Source organism: Podarcis melisellensis, assembly GCF_964234715.1.
Source record: "Podarcis melisellensis genome assembly, chromosome: 12".
Lineage (NCBI taxonomy): Eukaryota > Metazoa > Chordata > Lepidosauria > Squamata > Lacertidae > Podarcis > Podarcis melisellensis.
In genome coordinates, this window is record NC_138544.1 from 41,990,616 (window position 1) to 42,012,651 (window position 22,036).

Here is a 22,036-nt window from a genome sequence, read left to right on the forward strand (position 1 = left end):
GAAAGCTTTGGTGATCAGGCAGCACATAAATATGGTAAGCAAAAACCACATTTCCTTTAGGCTGTGACTAAGCAGTGTACACCAAAATTCAATAAGGACACTGACTACTCCTTTAAATCCTGGAAGACTCTGATATTTTGTGATTGCCAGTGGTGTCCCTGAAGACACTATACAGAATAACAGAAGCCCCTTTGAAATCAGTAGCCTGATCTCAGGATGGCATAACTTTCTGAAGTGTAGCAGTTACTTTTTTGTACTTCAGTAACAGTATTATTCCTAAGAGCAATGCTAACTTATATACTATTAATTTAATGTCACTTATATACATTGCACTTTTTTTGCTCTGTATTCTTGCAATATGCAGAATTAACTAAAAGATCAAAACTCACCTCTTCCTGATCCAACATCTGTGTTTTTAGCTTTTCTACCAATTGGCTCTGCTGATTAATTTCTTCATCCTGAATTTTTAAAGAAATAAAAATGTGCTCACTCTAGAATTCAGTAAAAGTGTCACAGATTGTTATGGGTTGATCCTGCCACAAAATTTAGGGAGAACAGTCAAGATCCAAAACACTTTGTGAATAATTCAGCACGAGAGGTCTTTGAGCATCACTTCATGCCAAATGGCAATCCCCTTTTCAAACTGAACTGATTGATATGGCAAGGAAGTTTTGTTTTGTAACCAACAGAAAACCACAGGAGTCAAGAATGCTACTGTATGTGCCCAAAGATTGGGTATGGCCAAAATAACCTGGGAGGGTAAAAACTTTTCCATAAGGAGGACAAATTTATTTTCAATTCATTAACTTTTAGCCACTGTCATTTTTTATACCAACTTACTGTATCCTTAGCATACAATTTTCATGTTCTCTCTACATGATCATGTTTAACAATGAAGTGCTAAAATACAGTTAGGTTACAATCTTAAATACAGCTGCCTGGCAGCAAATCCCTCTGAACTCAATAGGGCTTACTGCCAAGTAGACATATACAGGATTGCACTATCATTTTCAGATCTTAAGCTGGCAATTTACTCTTGACAAAGAGAAATAGCTATCTGCTCAATTACATTAATGAAACAATTTGGCAGTTCTTAGTTTAAAGTACATTAAAATTTAAAGACATACCTTGTCATCTAGCTGTTTGTATAATTTAGCTATTTCTTCCTCACACTTTCTCCTTTCAGCATCAGTAAAGTTGCCAATCACTCCAATAGTAGCAGTTGGAGTTTCATTAGTAACAGTAATATCCTTATCCACTGCAAATGCTTCCAAGTTAGCCTTTTCTTTGTCAAACTGCTCATCAACAGGCACAGTCTCTCCTTTAAAACAAAATTACCAAATGCATCATCACTCTTGTTTGAAATATCTTTGCAAACTAAGTCAATATTAAGTCACCTTAGATAGCATGAGAATTTCATTGAAAATTGCTATTTGGACACAAAATACAAGTCCACTGGGTTGAATACTGCAGCTCTGATATTATCAATAGATATGATGATTTTATTAAACACTAGTCTACCTAATTGTATCAAAACAGTGTACAATAAAAACAGCAAAAAGTAGCCGATACTTTCAAAACAAAGCTAATACGATACAAAATTGATACTCATAGCAACAACCTATTAAGCCTGTTGTAACACAAATGTCTTTGGCTGTTTTGGGAAAGTACAGATAGTGGACACCTGTTGTACCTTGACAGAATTGTAATTCTATGGAACAGGAGCAGCCATAGACTAGCTCCACACTGTGGAGTGGGCTTCTGGGAAGTTTGGAATGTGCAGGAGACATATGTTAGTAACAGAACCTTAAACTTGTCCTGGTAGCAGAGTGACATGACAGCCAGTGCAAATCAAGCCAAAACAGTCCCCTCAAGCCAAAGTGTTATATGCTGACAGTGTTTGTCTCCACAAGCGACCAAGTCACCACGTCTGTCCCAGCTAAAGCTTCTGTTCCACTTTCAAGAGTAGCCCCACAAATAATGCAGTTTTTGAAATACAAAGTTATTAGAACTTAAAGGTCCTTAATGTAAAGGATCTTTAAACTGATCAATTGTCACAAGAACATTTAGCCTCAACACTAAGTTGGGAAAAAATCTTGAAGTATTCCAGTTCCCACAGTTCTGGGATTTTTCCAGCTTTGCGACCAAGACTTTAGATTAATTTGCTGTACAGTGACCAAAAGTGGAATTTACTGCCACACACTATAATAATGTATAGCTTAACACGGTTGTGAAGATCTGTGACATAACTCACCATTACGCCATCTATTCAGCTCATTCTCAAGCCACTGTATTGTGTTGCGAAGTGTCTTGTTTCTCTCCTTTTCCCTTTCATATTTTTTCTTCCATTGTTCTGCAGTTAGCTCTACATTGACACACACTGTGTTCTTGATAGTTTTGGCTCTATAAAGGTAAAGTAAATGTTAGCCATGCTAACTGAATACAGGGTTACTAGTCAGCTCACAAGGTAATTAATTTTTTTCTGTATAGAATATTTAAACTTTTATCTACAGCCTAAATACCTTTTCTAAGTAATTAAATTATCATCCATATTCCACCCACCCACAATTTCAGATACAGCTGCTATACTTTCTTTCCATAGAACAAAACATTTAGACACCAAGTTCATTTTGCATGTGATTCAAGCAGAGACAGAAGCACAAGGCAGTCATACAGCAGAAAACATTAACCTTAAATGTTATCTGCAACTATAACTTATCTGCAGATAAGAATAAGATTGTAGCTGTTAATAAGCTTAAGGTTAGGTTTGGGGTAATGTATTGTTTCCCACTAAAAACATTCTGAAGCAATTTACAATCAAGCAAAAGTTGAATAATAATACTATCATTGGTGCTGCCCAAATTCCAGGGGAAGTAAAAACATTTTTGCCTGGTACCATAATGATGACAGGTTTGACACCAAGCAGGCCACCTGGAATTCCTGCCCCATAAACAGAGAATGCCTATTCCTTCCCCATACTACAGAGAAGATTCACTCTTTCATAGTCATCCTCCGGACCTGCTTTAGAGGTAGCACACAGAGATGGCATCAAATGATATCTCAGGGCCCAGGCAGGTTCATATGCAGAGAGGTGGCTGTATAGGCATAGTGGCCTTTAACTATATAAGGCTAAGTTAAAGGTCAAAGCCAGCATTTTGATCTGTGCCTGGAAACAAACTGGCAGCCAATGCAGTCAGGCCAGAATTAGTGCTATATGTTCCCATCTTCTTGTTCCAGTTAAAAATCTAGCAGACATGCCTTTTTGCACTGGCTGTAATTTTTAAGTCATCTTTAAGGACAGTTCCACAATGACTGCAGAAGTCTAACCTGGAGGTTACCAAAGCATAAACAACTGAAGTCATGCTATCACTGTCGAGATAAGAGTAAGAGACGATCAGAATTAGAAAGCACTCCATGCCAGTGAAGCCTCTTGTGCCTGCAAAGACAGTGTTGGATCCAAGAGTACCCCAAACTGCACATCTGCTCCTTCTAGAAGATCGTAACCCCAACATGAACATGATACATTTCACCCATCTGAACAGAGGAACTGTCCACTAAGTGTCCCAATCTGAACAGCAGTTTGTTGGCTCATCCAGACCATTAATGAGTCCAGACACCAATTCAGCAAATCAAACAATGTCAACAATGACTCTGCAGGGCAATAATGCATCAATCTCCAATAATATATTCCAGAAAGCACATCATCAATCCATTTGTAGAGCTCTATAGTGACTTATATTAAGCAAAGCATTGCTTGCTTTCAATAGCATATCGGCTGGGGAAGACCTGCTGGCTTTTTACACTTGGATTGGGAGGGAGGGCCCCTGACTTCAGCTACAAAAGCTGAGGCTGCTGAAAAGATTATTGGGCTGGGGTGTTGTATTGGGGAGGGGGATTGTGGGGGATGGGTTGCTGATGTTTGTTTTTTGTATCTTTATTTTAGATATTTTTATTTATGTGGAAATGGTTCAATTTGGTTGTGCACTTTTTGATGTTTTATTATGTAATATTATGTATTTTGATGTTTTATTATGTATATTATGCATACCTTTGCTATGTTGTAATTATGTATTTTTTCACACATTAAGCCACCTTGAGCATATGGAAAGGCAGCATACAAATAAATTGATGTCTGCATGTATATAGCATGCACATGGACAATTATCATGAACAACAGCTTACTAGAACTACAGTCTACAGTTTGTTTCCAATGGGTTCACACTTTGAACTGTGCTCTAGAAGTTAGGCTTAACCTCATTACTCACCTTTGACCAAACAACAGTGTAGATTTTGTTTCAGATTCATTATAAGATGATGGAGAGCAGCAAATAACAATTGTGGTTCTACAGTTGCCACCTAGTGAATCTTGAAGGATTCTGGTCATTTTACTATCACGATATGGAACATAATTCTGCAAATAACAAAAAAGAAAGAAAGACGGCCTTAATGTGATTTATAGAACTATTTTATGAACTAAGCTTCTACATATGCATTTTGCTTTGTAAAGCTAAAGCAGTACCTAATAATTTTATGTTCATTAACCAAGATAGCCTGAACTTCTATATAGCATATTTTTGGTCAATACAGTATACATATGATTGATTCGCTTGTAATACTAAACCATGGTTTGGCACTATGTGGACGAGCCTACTTGAGTGAAACATTGAACTTACACACTTTTCTTCAAAGCCCTGTGAAAGTGGAACACCAGAGTTTAGCTTCATTTTTAAAGGGTCCTAGTTTAGTTTTAAATTCAGGCCAGAGGTCCTGGTTTAAAGCAAACCCTGGTTTCATTTCAAGCCAACTTCAAGCCATAGGTTCTAAGGCTGGCTTGCTAAACTAACCATAACTTTTGAAACTAGGATCTATGGTTCAAATGCCATAAAAGTGAAACTTAACTTTGCTAAGTCCTCCTGATGGCCTTCTTCAAGGAACAAAGGGGAGGAGGAAGTGTCCAAGTCTGACACACTGCTCAGACTCATTCAGACACTTCTGTTTAGTGCTAAACCATGGCCTAGCATTACATGCAAATGTGGCCCATGTCACATAAATGCTGCTGTGTATTTGACAACTACAAAATCACTGAACACTTAATCTGCTAAACTTCTTCAGATATGTATTGTGCTCATCCCCTGATGAGTAATTTCATCAAATGTTTTCAGAATAGAAATACACTTACACTGTTTTCAGCTAAAGCAGAAATGACATTTCCAAGAGCCGATAAAGACTTGTTGATGTTCTTAGCTTCATCTAGCACAGCACCTTCCGCTCCTGTTTTACTAACCTGCAATAATGTAGGCAGTTGTAAGAAAGTTTAAACAAATAAATTTTACAACCCCCTGCCTTGGTTCAAAGAAGCCTCCACACTATGTAATGGACTTTCCTTATACCCCTTCCCACTGAATCCCCTCAACCTGCTCTCCCTGCCAAGCTATTTCATGCATTCCAAATGATAGAAAAATTATACTTAGTTAGTAGATTGAAAATAAATGGATTTTCATGAAATTGTAAAAAAATAAATAAATCCCTGGGTACCAGCATTCTTGTATGTGAAAGCAATTGTCAGACTCTTGCAGACATTTTAATTTATACTACTGAACCCATGTAAGAATATAATATGCAGTCTCCCCATGAAATAGCTGCAGCTGCTAAGGTCTCTGTTAAATTATTATGACTATAGGACTCTACCACTAAACAATCTGCAGAGGGAAATAGGAACTGCAAGATGACAATCAATTACACTCACTCTCTTGTTCAATATAAATATGAATAGATCACCAATACTGCTCCTTCTGCATTTTCACTGGTATAGATTCTCTGGATTTATCACTGTATTCCTCAACTTCCATGGTTGATAATGGAAGTTCATTTATTATAGCTACCAAGGCATTACACAATTCTAAACATTCTGTTGTAAAAGGAATAGATGGAAAACACAATACTTCCCAGATGTCAAGCAAAAATGTCTTGCCTTCACAAACTGGTAAAGGGATGTAAATATATTTACATTTTAGCTGGAAGAATATTAAGTTAGCTGAACTTGAGTCTCGTTGATTTCAAAGGGAACTAAGTTAGCCTGAATCCAATTCAATATGACCACCTTACTCCAGAAGCAGTAGCAGACTAGGGCATGTGGTAAGATCAAATATTGAAACTGGGAACACAATTTATTTCAATTACACACTCTGTTCAATCATCTTCAAAATATAAATGTATTATTACCTTTTCACTACCTGCCAAGTCTACAAGGTAAAGCTTTCCACTCAATTTCTGTTCTGTTTGAGTATTTTCTTGCTTTACATTAATGAGAAAGATGCTATGGCTTCGAGAGCTATGCTCATTCATGTCTGTAACAAAATTAGAGTTGTGTAAGTATGCATTCTGGCAACAAACCTCACCTGTTTGTGCATTCCAAGTGCTTAATAAACAAAGGGGAAGAAGCCAATTGTTAAACCTATAGCAACAAATTACATGTCCACACTGATCTGCCACAGTGATCTGCCTAGTACATGAAATTATGCAGTTGCTTTTATACAGCCACACTGATTAATCCTTATGACAGTAGAAAAAGGAACTGGGCTAAGCTTATTTCATTTCAGAAGAAGTGTGAAAGGTAGCTGCTATCTCCAAGCTGGTATCCAAAGGTGCTCCAATCTCTTTCCTGTCTTGGACCATGAATTTTCAACAATTGTTGGCAGAATAGTTGCTCTAGACAGAAAATTAAACCAGTGATAATTTACTGTAGAACATGTATGTCCACATCCAGCACACACCAGCATTTTCTCCATCCAGGTGCCACATTTGACTTGAAAGGTCTTCTCATTTTTTAGTCACAGAGCTTGCCACCTGAGATGCTGGCCACAGGTCAAAAGGAGTACAATAGAGTCAAAGTCCCCTTCTTTCCCTGCTAAGAGGCACCCCTTCTCTCAAAAGCTTCTTTCAAAGTTCTCTTAATTTATTGATAGAATGGCATTCATCAGCCAGGAAAGAAAGAGCCTATAAGCAAGCTGAGGAGACTGGATTTTGTGAGTATCATTGCCAATATACTTCCATCCCCAAGCAGCTTGATGAAAACATAAATCCCTCTCATCAGCTGGGGAATTTTGTCACAGTCCGTGGTCACTTAGGGGCTCTGAGAATTCCATGGAGGCTGGTAGCGCTACCACAGGGGGAGGCACGGCCAATGCTGACGCAATCGCTGAGTGCTGCTTTACATTACAGACAGCCTGCAGAGGTTTTGTCCATTCGCTGTTGGCCCATTTAGTCGTTCCCTTCTGTTGGCCATAGCAACTGGGGTTGGGGGTAGTAGGAAAGAGGTCTAGAGGAAAATAGTGAATAAGCACTAAATGGAGGAGGAAAACTCAAAGTTTGGAGTAAGGATTTTTTTAAAAAAAATGTTAATATCTGAAGAAAGGCACTGAAGAAAATGAAGAGGAGAAAATAATGGAAGAATTAGAATTGGCACATGCCAAAGATATGTGAAAAGGATCCTGAAGACAGGTATTCAAGTAGGCATTCTGAGCAAAGGCAGGAAGTGAACAGAAGCTCCAACAGGAAGAGAAGAGTTACAGCTTCTCCTGAAGTCACAGCATTTCCTGCCTTGCCAAGCAATTGGAAGAACTGAACACACTTCGGAGATCTCCAATGCCCAAGGGAGAACACCAAGGGGGAAAGGAACCATTTTGAAGCAAACTGAATACCCAGTTCACTGATATTGTAAGTACTTACAATTTTATAGTTATATGCCCAGAACAAGAACTGGCAATTTGTTAATAGGATAACATGAGATGCTCTTATTTTTTTAAATTCTTACAAAGTAAACTACTTACTTGTAACTGCTACATGTCTATTTGATTTTCCTTCATCTATAGTATCCATAACTTCATCTGGACTACATACAAAACGTTCAGTGCAGCCCTGTGAAAACATGAACGTAAGGTAAATAACATATACAAGATTTGTAAAGGAGGCCAACATACTTGTGTAATCTTTATACTCACCTTCACATAAGGTACTCTGTTTTTGTCCTCATGCACAGAAAGATTGGTCTTAGAGACTGAAAGAAAAAAAAGCATTGAGAGTTACCCTCGTCAGAAGCTACAGAATGAACAAATAAATAAAACTTGCTATTCTTTTAAGCACAGAAAGCTCACAAATATAGCATGATCACAATGGCCATCTCCCATTATTCCTCAGCAATGATACTCAGCAAGCACTTCCTTGCAACCTGGAGGTCTCAATTAGCAATCCTCATTAACAGCTGTTGATTGACCTATGAATTTGCATAGGCCTGTTTTAAACCAGGCTAAGTGGTCATCACTATGTACTGTGGAAATAATGTCATAGGGCAATTGAGTCACATGAAGTAATAATTCATTTTATCTGTAACAAACCTATTGCCAGCCAGCTCCACTTGGCAATTCTTAACTTCTACTGTTATGCAGCAACATTTATCCATTTACATTCTCCTTGGATTTTATCACTGTCTAGACTTTGTTGTTCCTTAGCTCTCACCCTCCACCCAGCTAAGGCAGGAAGTTTTTAGTCTTTCCTTTCAAGGCAGACATTCCATAGAGGAATAGATTCCACACAATGAGCCTTTCTGCAGAAGCGGATTTAGGGGAGTGTGATCGGTTTGTCCGCACTGGGCGCTGAGCTGAGAGTGCGCCACAGGGGGCGCTGCAACAATGACACAAGACAGAAGGCGAGGGATGGTGCCAAATTTTGGTATTGAACAGGACATTGCTCAAATTTGAAAGCCCAAAGTTCACCACTGCTTTTTGACATGAAGTGACCAGAACTGTCCTATTGAAAATATGATTGCATCATGGATTTTTATGATAGCATTGTATCTGTCATTTACACATAGTCTGCTTTGTAATACTTTTCCATTCTGAATTCACCTTTTGCACTACTGCAACCTTTTAAGCTGTTTATATTGAGCTTCCTATGACAACACCAAGTTCTATTTTCTGGTTAATCATAAAAAATAAAGTTGTTATATATATGGTAAAATAATTTTACCCAAGTGTGTGCTTGTACAACATCAATACTCTAACACAGTTTAATAGATAACACATTTTACTTATATCATTATAATTACAGATAGTTCCTTGCACTAAACAAAAACTAGTAACCCTGGGTGAGATGTATAATTCTGATCACTTATGTATGCTGACCACCTTTTAAACCAGACATAAACCACCTGTAATGTTAGAAAAGTTCTGACCCATTATATACATGCAAGTGTGTCCTACATAAGGGTTGCAACAGTAAGCTATAAAAGGCCTTCAAGCAATCTTTTCAGAAATTTGAATTACTAAACCAATACAGATGCTATAGACTTATGTAACATCCAAGAGGCATAAAATAAACTGCTATTTACTAAAACTAATTTTACTATACCATTATCTTCCACAGCCAGTCCTCTATATTTATCACTGTACAATATACATCAAATATCCCAATAATACTTAGCCTCTAGGCAATCTGCCGAAAATCATGGAGAGAATAACTTCCTTCTGGTTTACAGCCTGAAGTTTTATTTCCCTAATTTATATCCTCTAATTATTCTACCCTTTTGTCTTCATGTTTTATTTGCTTTGTGGGCCCAACATCACTTAAGTCTTTCTTAATCCTCAAAAACTCCCTCAAATTAGTGCCTTCATTATTCTGGTTCTTATCCTCCGTTGCCCACTTAAATCTGTTTTTGTGTACATACAGCTGAGACAGAAATCCAACTGATTATGCTTCCCATTCTAACTTTTGGTTCAGAAGACAGGTGCAAGATCCAAGTTTCATTACACCTTGCTTGCAACTCATACTGCTCCTATTATCTTTCAAAGGAAAAAAAAATGCACTCACCATCCAAAAGGTCCCTTATTTTATCCAGATAAATTTCAAAATATGACACCTGAAAAAATATAAGGGGGGAAAGATCTATCATTGGAAGGGCAATGCAATCCATTTAGAGATCTGATGTTATTCTTGTGAACCACTTTGAGAATTATTGTAACTGAAAACTAGTACACCAATACCATAGAAAGGATCTTTAAGCTTCAACAAATATATCTCTATAGTAAACTATCAGGCATTAAATTTTTGAATAACATTTGCACACATCATACAGTTAACATACAAGTCTAGTGATGTGTCTAAAGAGATCACTAACAGCCCCAAATATAACTAAGATACAAAGCTTCACACTTGCAGCTGAAGAAATACCATTCTACACAATGGCACTTTGCAGAATTTTAAGTATTTATATCTAAAAGAACACTATGAAAGTCTATAATGTTGATGATCAACCATGCCGAAACATCTGTGAAAATGATCTGTTTTAATCCCACAAGGAATGACTATTTGGCCCGAACGGGCAGGGGTACCTTTACCTTTACCTTTTTATCATACCCAAACAATATGCCTTAACCACAGATTCCCAACTATAATCTATTTCATTTTGCACAACCTTTGCAAGAGCTTTTCTAGCAAACTACAATGTTCTATTCCCATACTAGATTTTGAAAGAAAATAAATGTAGAAAGTGCTGACACATAATACTACATAATATAGAAATTATTGTACCATTTAATCTTATTAAACCAATTCTTTTAAATAGAGAACAAGCGATGGTTCGTGATATTTTAGGATATTTTTAGTGGTTTATTATACTTTGGTTAATTATAGTTTAAAATCATACTTTCAACCTAAACTGTCTTGGGATCTCCAAACCAGATGGAAATTGTGTATCTCTTAGAATACTTAGAATTCTGTTGTCTTGAATTTGACATATGCATAATTTAAAAAGAAACTTACCTTAATATGAAACTCCAAATTCTCATCCATGGAATAAATATAATTAAAAATATCTTGCACAATCCTTGGAATAATCCCCATTCCATCCACATCATGTAGCTTCCCCTGGATTTAGAAAGAAAGAAAGAAAGAAAGAAAGAAAGAAAGAAAGAAAACAAAGACCACATACGTTACAGATTTTTAGAACACCAATCAGAAAGCCTTTAGGAAATGCCTTTATAACTAATTAATTGTCTAAACATATAAGGGTGAAACCACTTTGAGGTTTTTTACAATCAAGCAGAGTAGATATTCTTATGAAATAAATAAATAATCCAAACAAATTTAGTTAAGTATGTTCCAAAGTTTTCAATTGTGAGGAGAGAACTGTTAAATCACACACTGCAATAGGACTTACAGCCCAATCCCAAGTATGTTTACTCAGGAGTAAGTTCTATTGAGTTAAGTTATACTTATATCCAAAAATACATTAGGTAATATGCTAAACCTTGGGTGAGACAGACCATATATTGGAATAAACTGATTTGCAGTTATCATTCTTTTTGTAAGATCCTAAAATGAGCAGTTAACTATCCTAAGCTGTTGACTCAGGCCACATTTAATGTGTTGCCTTCTGAACTGTTTTGAGGTAGTTACACTGCTATCCTCCTCTCCTAGGTTGTCTTTTAACAACCAGAAAGTGATTTTTATGATAAAACTCATCAGCAAATGATTCTCACTTTACTGCCCTGACTACCAGCTCAATACGCTAAATACTTGTTGGGAGAAAAAAATCCCATGCGTGTCATTGTAGCCAATTTGTTATCAATGACAATAAGCACAAGGAGGCAATCACCTGATGCTGGAAGGATAATTGTTGGAGTCTACTTAGGACATATGTTATCTTGTATATATGTATATGAGCCAATGACATCTGTGTTATATTCTGTTAGGTCTACACATTTTTTGCATTAACTTAAAAAAAGCTTTTATTGGAGAAAAATCTTCCATTTTAAAATATATCACATATAGCAGAACTTGTCAGCTAACTTTGATTTTCTCCCCACACCTGGAGGCTTTACTTCCTAATATGGAAACAGGGTTTAGATATGTTTAGAGAAATGAGTCCCAAGTATGCATGACCACAATATCTTACCTCCATAGTGTGAGTTTTCCCAGATGATGTTTGCCCATAAGCAAATATTGTACCATTGTATCCCTCAAGTACATCTAGGGTGAAAGAAAATGCATACTAATGATATATCCACAACTCATGTGAACCACCCTGAAACAGATGCTATCTTCCAAAAGTATTTGAACAAATTTTGCTAACAAGTACTTAGTATGCAGCATGCCATAAAGTAACCTTGCATCTGGTGAAGCCTTGTAAACAAGTCTCATAACATGAGGCTGAAAGAGGGACAGAATTCCATCCCTCCTTCGGCAGCCCACTGCATTTTGCAGTTGGGCAAGGGGATGCTCTCCTGAGGCAGCCGCATGGTTTCCATGCTGGACATATTTGGACAACTCCACTACATCTCCGCTAATCCAAAGATTCATCTGCATGCAATTCCCTGTCAACTACAGCTAACAGGCTTGCAGCTATACTGATTCATGAGAAAGGCTTCAGGTGTAAACCCAGAGGAAAATTCTGTACCTGCTGTCTTGTGGGACATCTTTAGGAGAAGAAAAGGCTAAGGAGCAAACCCTACACAACTCCAGAGTGGAGTCCCTAAGACAGCTGGATGGCGTATTGCACACCTCCTTTTGACCACTCCTGCAGCCAAGCTGGTGCCAAATGTATTGTTCTGCTTTCCTCTGGACCACATCAGCAGGGCCAAAAAGGGGGTGGGTCTTGCTGTTTATGCAGCCCTAGACCCCCATAAACACTGCCCAGGCTTGTGTCCCAGAGAGGTCACTTCAGTGCTTCTAATACAGCAAAAACAACGCAGTAGGCAGCAGTTACGAAATACTGATCTCTGCAGCCACAGCAGGCGCTGCAATTTTCCAAGGGTTTGACTTCATCCCCGGAAATGCACTCCACTGTCTCTTGAGACAGATACAATGTCAACAGCTAATAGGCAGTTGTATAAATTCAGGGTATCAAATGCACAGGTAGCAGGAACGAGCAGATGGTGGGAATCAGCTATTGTCCTATCTAAAGCTCCAAAACAAGGTAACCAGTAAAGAGCCTGAACTTATACTTGCTCCTCACAATACAATGTTCACACCTGGGAAGACTAAAGACATCTTACAATTATATGTGTTGCCAATATCACAGTCCCATAAGCAGATATATCCAGATGTAGCAAGGTAGCCCTAGATCTTGCATACCTATACTTTCAGCCGATATAGGGACAGAAGGCCAATCTGTCTTACTACCTGTTCAATTCCTCAGCCCACACAACGTTCACAAGATTTTCAGCACAATAATCAAAACAGAACAGACGGGGGGGGGGGGCGGGGGGATGAAGCCTGAAGAATGCCAGAGATTTAAGAACCAATGTCATTCTTTAACCTGAACTGTATAAATATCTTCCTGTCTACATTTTAATTAGTACCTCAAATGCATGTTTGGTGGAAATACAAGATTAATTACATTATGCCCAACAACCCCATTTGCGATTCATTTATTAAGAAGTCTCCTCTTACCTTTGACAATCTTTTTTGCACAGTCATTATATACTTGCTCCTGTGATGTGTGTGACTGGAACACGCGGTCAAATGCATAAGGCTTGGACTGAAAAATATACAAAAATAGAACTATAAAAATCAAAGTTAGAAATTAAAGAGACCAGATCTTTACATCTCCACTTTTAGCTTTGTGCCCTTTCATATCCCTATAAGAGCTGCAGAAAAAATGAAGCTATATTCTTGAAATACCCTCCTGTTCAAATATTGAATGGTATTTTTTTTTGTTACTAAACAGAGATACTAAACACAGTTACTAAAAGACTGTGAAGTGTGGAAACAGATTCCCTAACTGATGAGGCAGGAATCCCTTTTAAGAATAAAAATAAAAGTATTGCCGAGGGGGAGTGGCATTAAGAACAATCCAGCCAAGTCAGGACCCACTGATTTCATTTTTTTTTTAAGCAATTGTTAACACTCCTTAGTCATAACAGTAATATTATTAAGTACTGAAATTTGGCTGGATCACACTCAAAACATTTAGAGGCTGAATTTCAAGCAAATAAATGGCCTGAAAATAAGCCTCAAAGGTATATCACACAATCCCTGCTAAATCTACTCAAAAGTAAATCTCATTGAATTCAATGGGGCTTTGATAACATAAGGGAGAAAGCTGATGAAGTAGAATTTCACAACTTAAGTCTGAAAAAAAGTTTTAACCATGACAGGTTAAAAATGGAATCACATCTTGCATTTTTATATTGTTACAGAAGAGGAATACTTTGACAAACTGAACCATGACAAGGGAAACAGCTATAAACAGCAATGTTGATTCAAAATCCTTTCCATTAATATATATTTTACTATGCATTACTATCAAATACAGTCTACTGTTAAGTCAGTTAAAACCCTGTCACCACAAAGTTATGCTATTTACATGTCTGGATACCTGCCACTCTACAATTGCTGGAGAAAGCCAACATCTATGAATATGGAACATAGTAAGATGTCTTATACCAAATTAGAGCATTGGTCATCCAGCTCAGTAACTATCTACAAAGACTAGCAGCAGCTCTACCACTGAGTTATGGTCCTTATACAGTGGTACCTCTGGTTAAGTACTTAATTCGTTCCGGAGGTCCGTACTTAACCTGAAACTGTTCTCAACCTGAAGCACCACTTTAGCTACTGGGGCCTCCTTCTGCCGCCGCGCCACCAGAGCACGATTTCTGTTGTCATCCTGAAGCAAAGTTCTTAACCTGCAGCACTGTTTCTGGGTTAGCGGAGTGTGTAACCTGAAGCGTATGTAACCCGAGGTACCACTGTAGATTTATAATCAAAAGAGTACATAGGTTTTTTTGGGGGGGGGGGGGTTGGAAGACACCTGTGTGTGAATTTGTTTTGTGTGTGTAGATGAGTGCACACTGATCAACGCACAGTCTTCACAGTAGGCCTCTGTTCTGATGGAATGAGTAGTCACAACAAATCGGTAGATCCTATCTGCAGCAGCCTTCATCCACTTCACAGCCATTACACTCACTGAATATACAAAACAAGTGTTTAGATCTGGTTTGCTTCTTTTTTTGCAGCCATTCCCAGATTGTTGATTGCAATTGTGGCTATCAAGGCCCCACAAATACAGTTAACAGTATTGCAATGGTTGAGAATGGCAACCAAAACAATGTTGCGATACCAAGGCCAGCCAAATGTGTATGCCCCTGCCAGGTAAGTAAACAAATGGTACTCGACTTTATCCAAACCTAAGGAAGGGACAAGTTCACACAAAGAGCCATGTGAGCGTAGGTAAACTACAGCCCACTTGGGCCTTTATTTTTTGTATTGAATTCCATGTAACCAAAAGTAACTATAATCCTTTTGTCAGCAAATATCTGATCACATGCTAATAAATTCTGACTTTGTCACTGCTTGTTTGTGTAAAAGTGCTATTTGGATCCACAGAAGTGTTAATCCTGACTAATTCGAAATAATAGCTGGAGCAGATGCTTTATGCCATTTTGTTTTCTTAGTATGTTTGTTCTTTGCTCTAAAGTAGATACTGGTATAAGAAGCAATGTAATCTCCATGTATAGTTCAACATACATCATTACAGCTGCATATAAATATTGAACCAACCCCTATGTTTTCCCATCCCAACACAAGCATGCTTAAAAACAGAAGCCTGCCCTAGACCTGTTTCAGGCTCCTCCCTTCCCAAACCAATTAATTATTTTTGTTGTTGATGATGGCTTTTGATTTGATTTCATTCTGACCCATCGCTCCATATTTATTTCTTAAAATTGAAAAGGAAGAAGATAATGGTAACAGACTTTTGGTTTTCCTTTCATTTGAGCATCTTGTTGAGTTTTTGCAGCTGTATCCATCTATGTGTGTGTATCACCACAAATCTTTTTCATAATCATGCAAAGCTGTAACACACCAAGTTTTAGAATATAGAGGAATTCTCCAACACCAAGTATACAAATTTACAAATCTTTTTTTTCTTTGTGCTGCCCAGGAAGGGACCATTTAAGTCACCTTCTTTTAATATGTCAAGAAGTTGATCTGAATGCAAAACATGCCTAAATGTTTGTAAACAAAGTGCCAGAGAAAGCAGTAAGAATATCTGTCCAAGAGTTTCAACCATTTTTTTTGGAATATGCTACAGTATCCTGCCTTTTTAAACCTACTTAAAATGTACTTTTAATTCATGTTGTCCAGTAAGGTTTACAAATGATGTAAATTTCAAAGTCCATCAAATATACCCTGAATTATTATTTAATACTATTAAGGCATTAAATAATCCCTCATTGCTAAGATAAGTACTATAAACATATGGTAGCTTTCGTTAAAGCCAGTGTGAAAACTATTAGCCAAGTATGTAAGTGCATCATGATTTGATATGCAAAACCTACGGCAAAATAGATCTGGAAGACTAAGACATGCGTCAAGTTTTGTATTAGACAGTGAAATCTCTGAGAGAAACGGATATGCAATTAGAAGATAGACTGCTCACCCATGGCAGGTAGTATATATTTCACGCTAGCCCTGGTTCACTTGCTCATTGAATACTTTGAAGCTCAACAGCAAGTATATTGTTTCTCCCATCTGACTCTGCTCCCATCAGAGCTGAGCTTACTACTTCCATTCTATCTCCCTCCTCTAGTAGCCAGTCACTCCAGCCTACTCACCATTTGAAGAACAAATGCTGTGGAAGCAAGACAGACAATAGGATTAAGCCACTAAGAAAAAGGACAGGTGACAATATGGGGGAAGCAAAAGAGAGTCAGCTACGGCTAACCCAAATGTCAAAGATGGGGCAGAAACTCTGCTGGAAGAGATAGTAAAGAAGTGCAGACAGTGAGTCAGAAGGCGAGAGAAGGCATTAGTTTGTGGCATAAGCACATCCTGTGATGTTTTTCTCCATGCATTTCTGTTGATGGGAGACAATAAGAACCCATCTTGCATGCACAAACCTGATCTCATTGTGCCTACTAAGGCCTACCATGTACTTGGGCTTCCCTATTTCTAATTATGAGTAGGACTCATTTCAAACTACTATTCTGTTGCTGCATCTGGATGTCAAACTAAACCAAAGTTTCATGCAACATAAATAAGCCTATCTTACCTTGTCAGATGAACCAAGGTTCAAGGTTTAATTCTCCTGGTCAAACGGTAAGTTTTAAGCCACAAGACAAACCTAATTCATGATTAGTTTGGGAAGAGCTAGACCCCATGCCTGGGTTCAGACAATATGCGAAACCAAGTTGTGACTAAGCTCAGCACAACAGGATAGCAACTATTGAAGAGCAAAGTGATAATGATTTTCTATTTGGAAGCCCACACATACCCAAAGTCATAGTTTGGTTTAGTGTGACATGCAAACCAGGTCTGTGTCATAACCCCCATGCCTTGAAGTTGGGTTGTTGAAAATCACCCATGGTTGTTAACCACTGTTTGAAACACTGGACATGACAATCTGCAGTTAAGTGAAGGCAAAAGCTTCAACACAGCTGCTCCCAGCTGTAGGGTGGCGGGGAGAAGATTGCACAAGTCCAGGAAGGGACTAGGTACTGTCCTGATAAACTATGGTTTAATATGATAGTCAAATATATTCTCGCCGTGAGAAAAGCTGTGGCCTAAACTATATAGGTTTTGCCTGTGAGGAGCTTATAATGTCTCAATGATGGAATGAACAATAAAACCATCTAAGTTGCTTAAAAATAATAATAAATGTGCACTGTGGCTTTAAAACACTACCAGAAATAATGACACAGACTGTTTTCATTCTCAGCCATTTTGATAAAATGTTCCCAATTCAGTCTACAGGATGGGAGGCTAAACTGGTTGCAATTAATTCAGTTTTTCAGTGCAATAACTGGATTCCCTCCTGGATAGACTGGCTTACCACAGTTATAAAAACTCTAGTAACTTTCAGATTAGACTTCTGTAATGTATTATACATGGGGCTGCCTTTGAAGACTATCCCTAAACTGTAGTTTGCTCAGATTCTTAAGACCTAACTAAGCTCTGGCATTGGGAGCCTAATTTACCAATCCTAGTACTTTTACAAAACCAGGGCTCTACACAGGAAAGTTAAAATGTTTAGCAGCAGAATGCTGACTACATTTTAGACAAGGAAAAATTGGAGAGCAGACTAATAAGAATGAATTTGCACTACAGTGGTACCTCTGGTTATGTACTTAATTCGTTCCAGAGGTCCGTTCTTAACCTGAAACTGTTCTTAACCTGAAGCACCACTTTAGCTAATGGGGCCTCCTGCTGCCGCTGCGCCGCCGCTGCGTGATTTCTGTTCTCATCCTGAAGCAAAGTTCTTAACCAGAAGTAATATTTCTGGGTTAGTGGAGTCTGTAACCTGAAGCGTATGTAACCTGAAGCATATGTAACCCAAGGTACCACTGTATAGCAGTATCTTACTAGCTCACATCTCAGAAGCTCTGCACTCCTACCACAATTCCTAGTTGCAGGGCCTCAAACACTAATTGTTCACTAATATCAACAGCATTTTAACTGCTGCTCATCATATCACTCATCATCTTAACGCTATATCATGAATCCCATCCGGGTAAGAACACCCCAGGTGAAATTACTCTTCCATGCCCAAGGATTGGGGAGGACACAATGTATTGTTTAATCTCTTGGAAGCTTGCCATATGCTTTAAAGACTATATTGTTCATCTTCACAGCAGCCAAATTGACGATTACCATAATTCTTGTTTTAGAGATGGGCAACAGAGAGTGAGATTCTGAGTGCCTGAAGTCAATCACTGATCTGGGATTTGACCAGATATTTTGGTGCTGCTGGCAACACTGTTACAATGTTAGAATCACAGTAGCGTAGAATTGGAAGGGACCCAGAGGGTCATCTAGTCCAACCCCCCTGCAATGCAGGAATCTCAAATAAAGTATCCATGTCAGATTGCCATTCAATCTCTGCCTTAAAATCTTTTTTTTTACCAGATTTTTCATTTTACAAGAAAAATCTGTTAGATATTATTAAACCCTCTAAATAGGAATGCTAGATTGTAAAAGAAGACACATGATTGGCCAATAATGGCGCGCTCTCTGTATATGTGTGTGTGCCTCCACACAGTTTGTTGACCATTTAGTGACCCAAATATACATACACACACGACCCAATTACTAACACGTTAGTCTGTTCTAATGTCAACAGCATGCTGACCATTTTCTAAGTCCAAGCTTAATTTATCAAGATAAACAAACATTAATGCCCAGCATCTTTTAAGGTTTTGAAAAGTAAATTTAATATTGCAGTTCAATAACTTGTTTTACCAAGTTAGTTGCTTGAGCTGCATGCTAGTTTTTCAGATGTCTGATGGGTGGGGCTTTGAAACCAAAACAATCTACAGCACTACAAAAAAGCTTTTATCAAGTCAGTTTTAAAATGGGACTCTAGACTTAGTGTGACATCATGCTGAAGATCAGAGAGGATTTTTAAAGAGGTACCTGTCTGAGGGAAAAAAGGAAGTGCAGTCTTGTAGAATAAATGCTTAACAAACAAAAAAAAGCTGTGCACATTGTTATGCGTGCTGTCAAACTGATACCATGAGTTTCACCTATGGAACTCTTTCTCATCAAGTCATTGTTCTCTCTGACGAAAACACTTTTTTGAAAGTGCTGATTTCTATCCAAAGTATTTAAACATCAACAACTATTTCAGTTATGTTAAAAAGCTTGTCTTCCCAATATAAACATGTACAATTTTCTTCCTTCAGTAAAACACCCATTCATGTGATTTTTGAAGTACTGTATTCCGATCTGCGGAGGTCAAACTTACCTTACAGAGAGTTCTAGTTATTAACTATTAGCTGTCCACCTACACCTATTTTCATAGCGGCACTGAAGTTTTATTATAAATGACATTGCTATAATATCATAGACACCATTAGTACAGTTCCAGCATCATATCTGTAACGTGTTTGAACTCTACCTGCTTAATACCGCTTTATAGTCTGGCAACTATCCCAGTGTATGCAAGGTTCATTATTCAATATTTTACAGCCTGTTAACTGCAAAGGTGGAAAAAAAGAACCTTAGTACAAATAACTGTCAGCTGATTTCTTTGGAAAAGGCTCAGTGGCAGAGCACATGCTCTGCATGCAAACCGACTCAAGTTCAACTCCCAGCATCTCCAGGTAGGACTGGGAGAAACTCCTGCCTGAAGCCCCAGAGAGCCGTTGCCAGTCAGCTGAGGCAGTACTAAGCAAAATGGACCAATGGCCTGACTTGGTATAAAACCATCTTCCTATGCGGCTGGTGTCAAACCCCCTGAGATGGAGGGCGGGGGCTGAGAAACCGCTACACCACTGCTCTCTATTGCAATGTGCATTTTACAGCATCTGTTTTTTTTTTATGCATGCAATAGAATCGGCACCCCGGGTAAACACGAAACAAAACAACAACATTACTGGAGCGGCTTTTGTGTGGAGCGCTAGGAGCGCCTCAACTCCCTTACTCAGCAGCTGGAATTATGACATTAGGAAGGTTACTGCTCCCTCCCCCCATTTCAAAACCCCACGGCCAACAGATTTCACTGGCGCGGCGCAGGGAGGGAGGCAGAAGAGGAGGGGGCGCTCCTGCAGCCAACGCCCGACCCCTCAAAACGCCCCTCGGTCCTCACTGAGCCCCACTTCGACGCCCTTCCCTCCTCTGCTCCCTCAGCCCCTGTTCCACCACCGGCTCGCACGCCCCCTCACTCACCCCGGGGTGAGCCCACCCTGTTTCTCCCTTCAAGCGCCCCGGCAACAGCTTTCCTTCCGCCCTCCCCCCACCCAATTCCTCCCCCCCCCACCCGAGGTGCTTCACGCCGCCGCCCCGGTTTCCAGAGTTTGCTGGGTCATGGAGACCCCACCTCCGACCACCCGGCAGGGGGGCTCCGGCCCCTCCTCACCGGCGGGCCGACCCCCCTCGCACTCACCGCGATGACGACGGTGTCTTCGCCCTGGAACTTGGCGATGTACTTGTCGCCGCGAGTCACCTCAGAGTCGTTGAGAGGCCTGAAGCGGCACATCACTTTGATGTTACACTCCGCCGGGTCCGCCATCTTAGGCCAAAGCCGTCTCCTCCTCCTCCTCCTCTCGGGCGTTCAACGCCTTATCAAGCGGCCGCGTCTCCAGCCGCCCGCCGCCGCCTCCGGCCTACCTCTGGCAGTGGTGCGGGGAGACTCTCGGGTCGCAGCCGTGAGGAGACCCGCCGCGGCCGAGAAGAATGGGGAAGGGCTGCTCCGCCCAGGGCCGCCGCTGCCGCCGCCTCCTGCACTCACTTCCTTTCCAATATGGCAGCCATGGCGGCGCCTGCAGCCGGCGAATCCGGGCCCTCCCCTTCTCCGGGCAGAGGCGGGGCGGGCGGGCAGGGCGAGGGCGAGGGGGTGACGTCACCCACTGCAGAGAACGCCGCCGGCTCACTCCGCCGCGCGACGCCCCGCCTCGGACTTGGTGCGCACGCGCGGAAACGGCTCCTCTTCTCCCCCAAACCCCGCCCTTTCGATAAAAGAAGCCGCTATGCTGTATATATAGAACAGACTTTCGAGCCGAAGCGAGCTTCCGTCGCCTTCCGACGAAGAGGCCGAGCGCGCAGGCGCACGTGGTGGAGGCCGGTGGGCGGCAGCGGGATTGCGCCTGCGCGTGAGGCTCGAGGAGGGAAAGGTGGAACGAGGCGCTGAGTAGCGGATAAAAAAAGAGAGTTCGCAGGAGGTGCAAAGCAAACAGACAAAATTGAATCCTGCGCTGGCCGTGCTTGTTATTCTTTCTCGGATTGCTCCCTTTCTAACCGCTTTTGCATTGTGTGTTACTAGATTATAAAACAATGCCTTGAATTATAAACTGATATGTCCTTTAAATGAGTTTGTGGGAGAAGATGTTATGGGTTTGTTTTGTTCTTGTTTTCATCATGTGTTTTTTGCATTTTTATGCTGAGATCTAGCTCTGAGATGAAGGACGGTATACAAATTTAATAAGCAAATAAAAATGGTATTCTGGATTATAAACCTGTTAGAGGAAGTTGATATATTTATACAGGAAATTAAAGATGATACACCACATAAAGATGAATGTCACACTGAAGCGTTCTTTCT

The 22,036-nt window shown here is 39.7% G+C and overlaps 1 protein-coding gene across 1 annotated transcript in view; it reads right to left on the reverse strand.

Moving 5' to 3' along the window:
* Positions 1–21,298, reverse strand: part of KIF5B (kinesin family member 5B) — a 35,019-nt gene extending 13,721 nt beyond the window's left edge. The window contains exons 1-13 of the mRNA XM_081882781.1: positions 20,882–21,298; positions 13,447–13,534; positions 11,951–12,024; positions 10,816–10,920; positions 9,865–9,913; positions 8,001–8,056; positions 7,830–7,917; positions 6,223–6,347; positions 5,180–5,284; positions 4,266–4,411; positions 2,255–2,403; positions 1,128–1,321; positions 390–458 (exon numbers count right to left, since the gene is read on the reverse strand). Coding sequence (XP_081738907.1) covers positions 390–458; positions 1,128–1,321; positions 2,255–2,403; positions 4,266–4,411; positions 5,180–5,284; positions 6,223–6,347; positions 7,830–7,917; positions 8,001–8,056; positions 9,865–9,913; positions 10,816–10,920; positions 11,951–12,024; positions 13,447–13,534; positions 20,882–21,007 — 1,374 coding nt within the window. The 5' untranslated portion in view covers positions 21,008–21,298. The remainder of the gene's footprint in view (positions 1–389; positions 459–1,127; positions 1,322–2,254; positions 2,404–4,265; positions 4,412–5,179; positions 5,285–6,222; positions 6,348–7,829; positions 7,918–8,000; positions 8,057–9,864; positions 9,914–10,815; positions 10,921–11,950; positions 12,025–13,446; positions 13,535–20,881) is intronic.
* Between the last annotated feature and the right edge of the window lie 738 nt (positions 21,299–22,036).